Here is a 13,809-nt window from a genome sequence, read left to right as displayed (position 1 = left end):
TCAAAGCTTTTTAGTTATTTTTAGCTTTAAAATTAGTGGTCTACGATGTATTTTAATTTTTTTTGGTTAAGAAAAAATAATATATGAGAAGGAGTCTACACTGAAAAACGGTTATAATATTTAACTGCAAAAAAAAGCTTAAATTTGTCCAAATATTAAAATGATTAAAATTAACTTTAGGGTTCCCCCTGGCCCTAATACAGCTTACAATGGCTTCATTACTCAATCTTGTTCGAACTTTTTTTTATCGAAGAGGAGGACAAACGAGATACGGCTCACCTATAGTTAAGTGATCATCGCCGCCCACATTCCACCCATGTCATTTTGTCCTTGAAAAATGCACAGTGGAGGAAAGCCACACATCCGTGGGAATGATATTTTACTTCGTGGCGTGTCGTACTAAGATAGAATTCGGCTGCAGGGTTCAGGTCACACAACACTTCGGAACACTCCCCGTGATAAATGCGGTAAAAGACACAATAAAGCGACGTCTCTACGCAACGACAAGTGATTTAGGCGTTCATAGAGTAGGTACTTGGTCCCCGACAATTGGAGCAGCTCTGCGTGCAGTCAAATGATTCGAAATGATACTGTGGTGCACCAGACCAAAGATGACAGCAATACTCCATATGTGGCTGGACCTTCGCTTTGTAGAGCGCTAGAATGTGGGCCGGCTTGAAGTATTGCCGTGCTCTATTTATGACGCCCAGCTTGTACGCAGCCAATTTGGCTTTGCCTTCCAGATAACCGCGGAATTGGCAATCGCTTAAGATTTCGAGACCTAGTATTACGATAGGCGAGGCATTAAAGGGAGGTGTTCTCGAGTTTCTTCTGAAACTGGTCGACGATTTCCCGAGAGAGACCTGCATGACACGTGTATACGGCATGACCAGCGCTGTCGTCTGCATAACAATGTATGCCGGAGGTGTCGGATCGGATGAACAAGGGCTGACTTCCATGAGTCTGGGCCTTTTGAATATGAGTAGCGAAATAAACGCGTTAGCACCGGTGTCAACTCACTACTCAGGAGCAAACGCGCTAAGCACAATGGGATAAATCCGGCCTGCTCGACTTCTTTTCGTCCAACGAAAATAGTGCTCAGACATAATGCTATGGAAATAACTGAAATAAATCAATCTCGCTGTGTCAGTAAGTCAGTATCAGTAAGGTTTTTAATTCTTCTGATAGCAAAAGTACTTCTGAGAACAAATCGCGGACGCCAACTAATCTAGTATTTACTTTAGTAAATACTTATTTAGCTTAGTAACATAATTAGTAAACTAAATATTTGTATAGCTAATTTATAGCGATGCGATTACATATTCCTAAATCGTAAGCAATTTTGGAAAAAGTACGGTGGGGCCTTCCAATCTCACTAAATTGGATAGTATTTGTTCTAGCTTACCGACATCTTTTGATTTTATTATTATATTTCCTGCAAATTGTATAACGTAGGAAGCTTTTTAGCGCTAAAATCCGTTAGGTTTAGAGTATTTATCTAATGTAATAAACTCTTATTCCAGAGGCGCGGTTGCATAATTATTCCGCAACAACTATTTTATTTATAATTGCTATGATGAGATTAATAGTATTTCTCACGTGAGCTTTGTAAACTGAACCATAAATTAAGGCAGTAACGGATAATTTTCATTCATAGATGTTTATTATATAGAAATGGTTATGACAATGTAATGGTTGGATGTGTATAATAGATATAATATAATTATATTAAAGTGTATTCCCTTGATTTTTACCTTCCGTTAAAAATATAATGAGTAATTTTGAATTCCAGGGCGAAAAGTATGATGGCCGTCGTGCAGATGTGTGGTCCTGCGGTGTAATTCTGTACGCTCTACTGGTGGGAGCACTGCCGTTTGATGACGATAACTTACGACAACTACTTGAAAAGGTAAAATGTATAACAATTAATATAGGTTGGTATTCACGGGCTATTCTCCGCAAGTCTACTCTAGTACTACTGGTACCTACGCTTATTTTGTGGTCGTATCTCAACCAAGGAAGTTACTCAAACTTTCTTGAGGAGTTTACATTTAATATAACCACTTTAACTAATTTTTTCTTCACCCCGGAGCTGCGTGTCAGAGACTTGGGTTGGGACCACTTCAATAAACGCCAAAGCACGAGTTATCTTAACACGACTTCAACGAGTATCGCAATCACGTAAACTGAAATGGATAGCAATTATGGGTGTGAGCCGTGGAAGGTGACCAATTCCATTAATTAACTCCACTTTTACTGGCGTGACAAAATTTCAAACGCTGTTATGAAGTCCCAATTCACCAACTGATCAAATGCCGCAAATTTGGATCTGGATAGGCCACACACTCTGAAGAGATTCCAACAAGATAACGAGGCAAGCCCTAGAATGGAAGCCCCGAGAAAAACGCAAACATGGTCGTCGAACGCATATCGGGCATTGAAACGAATTGACGGAGCGAAAGATTTCGGAAGGACCTAGAATAAAATCAATATAATTGACAATCAATATATAAGTTTATTGAAAAGTATTTTCATGGTACATACAGGCCCTGAAATGCTTTCATATGTATATATTATAAATAATGATTTTAATGATTTCAGGTCAAACGTGGAGTATTTCATGTGCCACATTTTGTGCCTCCCGATTGCCAGCAACTCCTAAGAGGAATGATTGAAGTGAACCCTGAGAAAAGAATGACAGTAAGTGAACATTAAATAATTATTTTTTTCAGTCCTTAAAATATAACCTACTTTAATGCTCATAGACGTTGTGGTCACTGTCAAACATCCTCACCTTGAAATTCGTGTTCTGGCTTTTATGAAAACGGCAGATTTCAATTTTTGGACAGAGGTGTCTTATAAGAAAGTCTTTTTATTCCAGCTAGCAGAAATAACCCGGCATCAGTGGGTCACCGCAGGAGGAAGAGGCGAGCTGGAGCAGGAGTTACCAATGATGGAAGTTGTACAGACCAGGGTCCTGCCATCAGCTGACGCGATCGACCCAGATGTATTGCAAGCCATAAGCAGTTTGGGGTGTTTTAAGCACAGAGAGAAGCTAATTCAAGACTTACTAAGTTCACAGTAAGCATAAATTAAATTCTAATTTTGTGTTTCTCGTCGTCTGTCATAAATAAGAATTAGGAGAATAATTATGATGGACAAATATTTTAATTAAAAATAAAAAAATGGGTTGCACTCCGGAAGTGCCGGCAGAAGTGAAAACGTTGTGCATTTTAGAATGGTTAGGTAATAATTTCGCACGTATCGCTTTATTTATCAATATAAAAGTACTAGCATTTATGTGTTAAAATACAATATTAATTTATTGCGCTATCGTACACAAAAATGACAATTTATATTATATACAATATTAATAATGAAAAGGATCTTTGTTTGAGGCTCAATCACGTCTAAACCACTGATCGTATCGACATGAAACTACCACCATTCGATGCGAAATTTATCATAGATGGTTTATGGATATATATTTTTTTTTATTGTGTTTGTAACAAGATGAATAAAATTTAATTTATTACCTTTTAAAATTCGCCCAGCGAAGCGGGCGGGAACGGCTAGTATTATAAAAGAATTTAACACTTTAGAACTATTACAATTATTTTACACTAAAAAGATTATCTTTCAGAAAAATCAACTTGCATCCATTATTTCAGCGACTGTCTTATGTTGTACTGGTTGTCGATGGTAAAATGTATACTTACGACATTCGTGTCATTTAATTCATGTGTCGTGGGTTTAAATAAGCGATTCTAGACTCTTGACTTAAACATATTTTATATTATTACAGCCATAACACGGAAAAAGTGATATACTTCCTGTTACTTGAACGGAAACGACGAAGACCAGCGAGGGATGACGAACCCCGCCCCCCTGCGCTTGCAGCCCCCTCAGACCCACCCAGGAAACGACTCGATACCTGCAGAGTATGTACTATGTATACTTTTTATGTTACTAAACTAAACTATTAAATACTGTAGCCCCGATGTTAGAGACGGAATCATTGCCATATTACCTGCTGCGTGACGTCAGCAAGCATAATTTATTTCAAACTGCACTTTCGATTGGTTATTTTTGATTGTATGCCTGGGTTAAGACGTCACAAGATGGCGTCTCCATTCTCAATGCGCGGGGTTCTTAATTATACCCAAATGTTATGAGTTTATCTTAAAAACTTGAATGAGAGTTGTTACGATGTTAACTTTTCCAGAGTTTGCCAAAAAAGGCGTTTGTTTTTCTCAAAATCTTCTTTTTGAAGTTACTTCTAACACTACGACCGCTTCGGAAGCAAATGGCGCTCTGAAAGAGGCATCGCATCTCGTGAGGATGCCCCGTAGAGGCGAAGCACGTGTCTAATTGGTTAAAAAAGATAATTACGAATTACCTCAAAGTAACGGCAAATTCAATAAATGTTCCTAATTATACATTCAAAGTTATAGTTTATTTTGACTTTTTTAAGTGGTCTACATAATAAAGGTCTCGACTTTTGATTTTTGAGTGTATTTTTGATTTAAAATGTGACATTTGCTGAAAAACACTAAATTAGGTTTTTAAGATTAAAGACTAGTTAAAATTTAGTTTTCTAGACGAAGTTATGGTTTTCCGACAAAAAATCACATTTGATTAATAATAATGTAATGTATACCAAGATCAAGTGGATCATCTGATATCATCGAGGGTATGGATGGTTGGCTTAGTAGTGGCTAACCACTGAGGCGTTTGCCTATAAGCGCGGGTTCGATTCCGAAATCATCATAAGGTATCATAGCCACAGGGTTACAAACTTGAAATTTTGTACTAAGGCTCCTTAAATGATGTACGTAACTAATCTTCGGGAATTTTAACGCCACTGGAGTAAAATCAGTGAAGAATGGATTCATGAAATTGTATAAACCTGCTTAATTCGATTACTTACTAAGCTTTCGATATCTACAGGTTTTCTTAGTTAGAATATATACCCTTACCTGCTACTAGCTTAATATTTATAAGCCCATATATATCTAATAGACAAAAGCTTCATTCAACCTTTTCAACCTCCTACTTCAGGTACTTTCGACAATTTATTGTCATCATCTCATCTCCTGTATTGTCCTCCGACATTCTGTTTTTATATAATATAATAATATTTACGAAACTTTTTCTCCATTTCTCGCCCCCTTCAGTATATTATCTACTTCTTTTCATCCATATTCGAGTTATTATAATCTTTTCTTATGCGCTCTAGTAGTTTCTAATACCTATTTAATTATTTGGTGTCTAATCTCAATTAAGTTTCCCAGTAATATATAGAGATTGCCTAATGGCAACCCTCATCTCTGATCTGGTAAGTACACGTTAGTTTCAGCCTGAAGAGCTACTTGAATTTGTCAGCGATCGAGTACTTAATGTCTTACAGCTGGATTCCTTAGCAAATAGTCGTCATTTTGCACCGTATCTTCCACGTTCAACGGGAGCACTTGGATGGGTTATCTGAACTGATTCCTGCAACTGTATTCATGACTGTATGACATAAACGTACACCCTCTCCATCGGAATGTGTGTGTTCCTCCAAAGTTCGGTTATCAAGGAACTTTGCAATAAGGTATCTCCAAGTAGAAATGACAGGGATACTTTTAATAAAAGCGTGTCTCAACTTAACCTACAGCCCTTCCAATATTTGCCCTGGAGTTTCAAGATAGCATGGTCGGAAAATATCAATCACAATCAGGTGACCGAATGCTGTTCTTTCGATGAAAATTTTGGCTTTAGAAGTAGTTGCACTTGGCTATTATGTCTTATTGTTTTATTTTTCAGGTAAATGGACAATCGGCACATTTCGGGCAAATAAGTGAAGGATCGCCAATAACGCCAAGACGATCGCAATTCAGGTATTTTGATTTTATTGGGATTCCGTTATGTCTATAATGTAATAGATGTCCGGAGAAATTGTTAGAAAGAAATTCCAAATCATAATTAAGGCTATGTGTCTCCTATTTTATGCCGTACGCGGCGTCTGGCGTTAGTGTCAACGTTCAATTCCGTGGCTTCCAACGTCTGGACGCAACGCATAGCGTCGGCGGTCAATACGTCTGGCGTGACGCAAGTGGCTCAGTGAGCGCTCACGTGTGGTATTATAGTGTTTTCGCAATGGATTCGGTGAAACTCATAATGGTATATTCGTTATTAGTTTATCAATATTTTTTTCTCAACATTGATGCTTATAAATATTGTTTTTATGATTCTTGTCACTTTTATCAAGTAGTGTACTTTATAATATTTTACTGATTCAATTAACAACTCGTCTTTTCCTTTATCAAACCTCATCATTATGTGTGACGCGAGCGACGACCTTCAATGGTTCGAAATGACTAAAGATACGGCGTACGGTGTTCGGACTTCGGATGCGCGCGTACGGCATCAATACGCCAGTGTCGACATTTGAAAGAGACCACAACAGTACATTTATATTATAGTAAGCATTGTGACACAACGTACGGCGTAACGAGACGTCGCGTACGGCGTAAAATAGGAGACCATAGCCTAGATCTTAGATCATTTATACGTCTAAATAGACAATGACAGCTGTGAATACGTCAAAAAAAAAATTGAGTTAAGAACTAATCTCTATTTTGAGCAATTCACGAACACTAACACTAAGTGTCATACAAATCGCGAGTGCAAGACGTAGCTTTTCACGCACACTAAACTAGTATTCCTGCCCTGTTTTAATCGGTTGTCTAACAGCAAGAGACTCTATCTAGATGTATAAATTGTCTAAAGCTATGATAAATATTCCTACATTTAAGTTATAAGTTTTCAAAATACGTGCCACCCACGGTGTGCAATATATATCACTGTGTACTTTTTTTTAATTTTGTATGTTCAAATACAAATTAATACATTTGTTATTGAAAATGGAATTTTAAATCGAATTTAAATAGATTTCTTATCAAATGTATTAATTAAGAGGTCTGAACGCGGTCGCTGCATTCCCAATCTGTGGTATCATTAACAAGACTCCTTTGCACAGGATGCCGGCTAAATTATGGGTACCACAACGACGCCTATTCTTGCCGTGAAGCAGTAATGTGTAAGCATTACTGTGTTTCGTTCTGAAGGGCGCCGTAGCTAATGAAATTACTGGGCAAATGAGACTTAACATCTCATGTCTCAAGGTGACGAGCGCAGTTGTAGTGCCGCTCAGAATTTTTGGGGTTTTTCAAGAATCCCGAGCGACACCGCATTGTAATGAGCAGGGTGTATCAATTACCATCAGCTGAACATCCTGCTCGTCTTCTCCCTTATTTTCATTGAAAAAAAAATTTAGGTAGGGCTGTCACTCTTAACTAGCGCGAGGGAAGTAAGGGGAACGGGCTTCACGTTCCAGCGAGGTCCAAGGTGGCCGTGTAGTAAAGTGATTAAAATGGGAAAGTTGGAGGGGTAATATAATGTGACCGAGAAGTAGTGGTTCTGTAGTATTAGTAGTGTTTTAACTTGAAATGAATTGAGAACAGGTTTGGTCGTAGCAGGTCATCGGGGAGACGAACAGAGGGGAGAGCTTCGCCGCAGCTGTCCGCCAGTCCGCCAGGCAAGTTATTATCCTACATCATTTATATCTAGATAGACTGTCACAGCTGTGAAAACGTCGAAATCAATTGGACGTAATTCCAGAAAAACGTTCCAAACCACTATCATGTCGAAATTGAGTTAAGAACAAAAGACTGGTCACGTGACGCATATAAACGGACTGACAAAAAATTCCCGCCTACTGTCACTCTTTAAATGACATCATGACTTAGTAGCCCAACCCACATGTTTGGAATACACAAATATTTATTAAATTTTAAACACGAATTCCTTAAAATGTGATGTTTGTGGCTTGGAACCTTTTTTCAGGAACTACGTCCATTTGATCTTGACAGTTAGGCCCTCTTTCACCACATTCAAGTAAGTGGACCAAATACCAAGTATGCGTATATTTAAATTCCAATATATCACCATATTTCTATTTAATAATACCAAAATATCCCTCTCGTGGAAAGTATGCACTTCTCTCTCTTTTAATTTTATTCATAATAATGATATTCACACAAGAAACCACTAAATGACAAAAACCGTATTATACTTCATACCGATGGTTTCTAGTTTCAAAGGTAAACAAACATCTGGCGCTAAACAGTGAAATGAACGCTCAACATTTAACAAAATCATAAATGACAATCTGCAATGACGTTTTGACAAGTGATAATTGACGTAAAATTGAACGAATATGACGAGTGATAGATTCATTACTCACCTAACCAATCAGTAGTTGTTCAAGACATAATTTTCGCTTGTGAAATTCCAATGCTTCCAATTAACGTTAATTGAGAAGTTACTAATCACAGCTTTACTTGGACATGGTGAAATAGGCCTTAAACCTGTATTCTGAGCACTAACACAAAGTGAAATACTGATCGCGAGTGTAAGACGTAGCTTGTCACGCACACTAAAGTAATGAACCTGGCCTGTTTTCATCGGTTGTCTAACAGCAAGAGGCTCTATCTAGACGCATAAAATAATTAAGCTTTTTATCTTTTTTAACTTTATTTATTTCGAACGGCCTTACTTACGTTTTATCGGTGGATTTATGTTGAGTTCCTTTATCAGTGTGAGTGTAGTGAGATCGTTATGATGGTCTCATACTAATAAAGTAAAAACTTAATAAATAAGTAAATACTTAATAAATAAAGAATCTTTGAGTTTCATTTCATTGAACTTTTTTCGGTTTTCTTTCGTCAACGATTACTCACGAACGAATCTCGATTTTGACCAGCTTGGTGGCGAATAACGTGGTTTTTTGATGTAAAGAGCTGATTAGTTTTTGGAGTTGATCGATAAAGCAGTTTAAAAGTTATTCCAAAGAAAACAACATGAAAAATTTATATATTTTATATTTTTCTTGAGATTTCTTAAAATCCGATTAGAATTGTATTCAATATCTAAGTTTGGTCAAATCCTTTCGTGTGGCGCCAGTATTGATGAAATCTGTCTAGTCGTTCACAAGTTATAACAGGTTTACATAAAAATTAAACGTAAATCAAATTGAGGAATATTATTTTCTATACGTCACAAAGTGGTCTCAACTCAGCATGCTTGCTGGTTTGCAAACCAGCGCTGGTCTTCCGTTGGGCCATTTGGTGACATCTGCAAACAAAAAATTTCTTAATAAATCTATAATCTGTATCTATATATATAAAAATGAATTGCTGTTCGTTAGTCTCGCTAAAACTCGAGAACGGCTGGATCGATTTGGCTAATATTGGACTTGAATTATTTGTGGAAGTCCAGGGAAGGTTTAAAAGGTGAATAAATATGAAAGTGTTCGGAATTAAATAAAAACAACATTTTTGTTTTTCCTTTGATGTGTCCCCCGTTGTCCTATATTTGTTTTGTATGGACATATTTTCTATGAGAGAATTTATTGACGCACGGTTTGACAGTTTTGCTGTAAAACAATTTCATTACAACAACAGGGAGCATATTTTACGAAATAATTCTTTATGTCATGTCGATATATATGAAATATGAAAACATTATTTTGTTTATTATATACAGAACAACGTCTGTCGGGTCAACTAGTATTATATATATATATATATATATATATATATATATAAATTCAAAATATGTCCAGCCGTTTTGGAGTTCATATTAAATATACACATAGTATTTTACAGCATGACTGGTGACACTAACAATTTTTAAGGAGAGAATTCGGTGCTCGATTGTGTAAAATAAAATAACTTACTTGAGTTTTGAACAAATTACCTTATAAATAATGAAGTATAGATATGCATCATCCCTATCTGAGGTATAATTAAGAAAGTCGTTTATGTTATAGTAATCTTTACCACATAAAACGTCTCTTAACAATTCTTTTTAATTTCGTATCACACTAATTGTTTCGAAAATTTTCTGGGATCATGTTGTAAAATCATATACCCATAAAAGACTTACTAACGCGACTTACCCGAGTAGTAGGCATAATAAGTTTATGTTTGTTCCTGTCGAAAAATAGCCAAGGAGAGTGTATAGATATTGAAATTGAAATATTACTTTTAATTTTATGCATACATTTTTTTTTGTGAGAAATCTTTACCCTTCATTAAAGGGCATTTTTTTTATTTTTATACGGGGCCCCTACGCTAAGGCACGCTACGCCACTGGACCTAGGTTATAAATAGCGCGAATAGCCCTAGTCATGCTGTATATATTGTATATATAACAATTGTCTGTTTGTCTGTCTGCAGGTCATACGCCACACCGAGTGTCTTCATTAGGTGGAAGTCCAGCCACTCCCGGATCTCCGCTAGGTACACATTATTTTTATGTCAGTCGTCAAAATATGTGTCCAACGGGCTCTCTTTATGGTAGGTGATCACTTCCCAATATTATTTCAAATAATATTACAATGACGAAATTTTTTTTTAGTTTGTTTTAAAAATATTTCACCTATAGTACCTTGAGTCTTATAGTTGAAAAAAAAAATGAAATCCCAGGCAGTTTCTTTTAGGTTTTTATTTCCTGACCGCTGCTGTGTTGAACACTGTCATAAGCATTAAATAAATCCGACAAATTCCAAGTGCATTCTGTGATTTCTCCAATGCTTCAAAGATATGAATCTTGATTAGTTCAATACCCGCATATATGTACTTGAACGTAACTTATAACAAATGTAATTATAATAATATCTATTTTATTTTCTCCTCACAAAGATCTTAAAGCTAAAACAGTACAGTAGTGTAACATTTTTTAACAGCTAGTATTTTGTGAGGAGCTGGTGTCTGAAGTAGGTTGACCCTGTATTACGGATCACCAGGACCTCACCCCTAGATATATGGATCACAAATATTAAAATAGCCACAATTATTAAAATAGGCAATTTAAAATAATTAGCACTGGGCTTAAGACTACTTTAAATCTATCGGCAGATACAATCGATATCGCTTGCCCCATCACTACTTCCTCGAGTACGTATGACATCATATTCTAAACTTACCGATTTCTCGACGATGTCGCTTTATAGGTATTGTTAGATACAACCCAGTGATTTGTATCAACGTATCTCCAAATTGAAAACAGGTAGGGCCATAAAGTCAGCGAAATTATTTCATAATAATATAGTATCTTAATTTCGTGTTGATTAACGGCCGTTATCAATAACGTATCTCTAGTTACGGATACATTGCTAGCACCGTTTAATGACAAGATCTTATCTATCCATAGTTATGTCCAATATAGTTATAAAAGAATCAAACCTCGGTAATACATGGGGCACACTAAAAGTTTTGCACTTGTAGCTATTCGGAACTACTTATTTAAATTTCGAAGATTATATTTTTTTAAACGTTGCAACCTTCTTAGTAATAAAAAAAAAACAAATGGCGGCAAATCATTTGTCAATTGTTTTTTATCACACATCAAAGTTCTACGGACGCAACGAAAATGGAATTAAGTCGAAAAGATTTTAGAGCGATGATTTTTTATGATTTAAAAAGTTCTCTCTCTCCGCAAGACTGTGCCGCTCGTCTTCAAAATGCTTTCGGGGGAGAAGCACCTTGCTTGAGCACCGTGAGGCTATGGTTTGCTGAATTTGAAAGAGGTTGGGTTTCTTTGAACATGACGAATTACGGGAAGGGCGATGTTCAACTGACGTCAACGAAAATAATGTGGCTACTGTTAAGCGGCTAATTGAAGAAAACCCGCGGATAACCTATAAGACAATTCGAGGACTATTGGGGATTGGTATGAGCCAAATTCAGAAAATTTTACACAAAGAATTAAAAGTTTGTTGTCGCTGGGAATGAATGAACATACAGATACTCATGAACATAGATGCTTATGAAGTACGACCACGAACATTCTAATGCTGTTTATGACATTGTCACAGGACGCGAACGACGTGGAGTTATTGTTTTGAACCCGAAAAAAAATAGTGATCTTGTGAATAGGGTGTTTGAAAATGAGAACAGGACAACAAAAGTGAGACAGGCGAGAAACAATTCCACTTGAAGATCGAAAGAGTGTTAATGCCGAGTGAAATTCTACCATTTGTTTGACCAGGGTGTTAAAAAAGTTCGCGAAAGACGACCAAAAATCCGCGTTCTCCTACATCATGACAACGCTTCTTCACACACGGCCAACAAAACTAAGCCATATTTAGCTTCCGAAAAAGTACAACTCGTCACCCACCCTACACATATAGCCCCGACCTAGCACCCTGTGATTTCTGTATTTTCTCCAAAATCAAAGATTTGATGAGAGGTTTCACTTTTACCAATTACGTTCAATCAGCACGTAGAAAACATGCCTTCATATCCGTGGTCTTCCTGTTTAAAATAGTTCGATGGCATGAAAATATGTTTTAAATGTAAACATGTGAAAAACTTAAAATTTTGGTTAGTAACATGTTTTTTTTAGTTACACAAAACTTTTAGTGTGACCTACGTAGTAAAATAATTTAAGTTATAATTCAGTTACGATTACACGTCATATAATAACAGTTATTAATGCCTATCTTTTATATGTATTTCAACTTATTATATACATTTCAGCATCACCTTCCATCCGCGAACATCACCATCAGAGAGCGAATTCCACGGGACCCACTATCAGTCTAAATATCAGTAAGTTTAAGTTTTACTGGATCTGTAATCAATTATGATTCTTTCAATGTGGTATTTTCTTAATATATTCTAGCAAATAAGAACAAAAGGGGTTTTTTATAACAAATTTAAAGCAATCTAACATCTAAATAATTATCTTTAAAATTCAATAGATCAATTAGCTAAGCTTCTAAGAATAAATTACGAATAATGTCAAAATTACTAATATTCAAACAGTAATCGGACGCCCTAACTTGTCAACGTTTGAAGTGAAACTGTGTCGACGCCTTTTTTATTTTGCGCCCAAGCAACGGGAGAGCATGGCTACACTCCGGGATAACGACGGGAGGAAGGTGGTGAATCCCACATAACCAACGCAGCCTAAGTCTGCGTTGGTTATGTGGGACTCACGTAAAACCTAGGTGCCTACCCACTAAACACCACCTGAGGTTGGCTTTGAGCAAGTGCCCTCTAAGCCTTCATCGAAGGCGACCTTCTCTTGGGGAGAGAGAGAGGCGCAAGCGGCACTCCCTATGGAGTATCCGCTGAGCACAGAAGGTGCTATCTAAATGCGTCTGATTATCCCCGGATGCCAAGAGGCGATCCAGGTCAGACGAGAGTTGGTTAGGGGGATCGGTGAGGGCGTTTCTGGGCCTCCTGACTTGATGACGAGTGTCGATGCTAATGAGACAGCGTGTTTTATAGATCCCCTTCTTCTCCACCTGTCACTTTCTACAATATATTATTATATTTATTAACAAAATTTACGAAACTCATAAAAAATGCAGACAACTGCAACGAACAGGACTTGTAATGAAAATATTAATACTTAATTTTTTATTTCTGCCTTTATTAAGATTTATTGAGTTAGGCGTTATTTAGCGGAAATCCATATTTATCAGAAATTGTATAAGTTGTCCTGAGAGTTACTTCCACTAAAATTTGTCCTAAACCCATTGACGTACAAAAAACACAACTGGACTAAATCGCCTACAAAATATCGTCAAAAAATGTCCGAGCAGCGTCGCCGCGTGCCTTTAGCCTATGTTCGATTGTTTGCCGCACGTAATTTGTACGCACGTAACTTTGTACCGACCCGGTGGAGCAGTGCGGTGTTTCAGGGAAGATACGACTTGGGTACCTTCAAATAAGCGTGTAGGTACCAACT

The 13,809-nt window shown here is 36.9% G+C and overlaps 1 protein-coding gene across 1 annotated transcript in view; it reads left to right on the top strand.

The window, feature by feature from the left end:
• The window catches only part of LOC126980177 (serine/threonine-protein kinase BRSK2), a 69,971-nt gene that overhangs the window by 43,996 nt on the left and 12,166 nt on the right, over positions 1 to 13,809 (top strand). Inside the window, exons 7-14 of the mRNA XM_050829778.1 lie at positions 1,793 to 1,909; positions 2,602 to 2,700; positions 2,882 to 3,081; positions 3,806 to 3,941; positions 5,809 to 5,882; positions 7,521 to 7,582; positions 10,287 to 10,349; positions 12,591 to 12,662. Coding sequence (XP_050685735.1) covers positions 1,793 to 1,909; positions 2,602 to 2,700; positions 2,882 to 3,081; positions 3,806 to 3,941; positions 5,809 to 5,882; positions 7,521 to 7,582; positions 10,287 to 10,349; positions 12,591 to 12,662 — 823 coding nt within the window. The remainder of the gene's footprint in view (positions 1 to 1,792; positions 1,910 to 2,601; positions 2,701 to 2,881; positions 3,082 to 3,805; positions 3,942 to 5,808; positions 5,883 to 7,520; positions 7,583 to 10,286; positions 10,350 to 12,590; positions 12,663 to 13,809) is intronic.

Source organism: Leptidea sinapis, chromosome 5, assembly GCF_905404315.1.
Source record: "Leptidea sinapis chromosome 5, ilLepSina1.1, whole genome shotgun sequence".
Taxonomy (NCBI): domain Eukaryota; kingdom Metazoa; phylum Arthropoda; class Insecta; order Lepidoptera; family Pieridae; genus Leptidea; species Leptidea sinapis.
The sequence above is the reverse complement of the archived record's forward strand: the minus strand, read 5'-3'. Positions and strand labels throughout refer to the sequence as shown.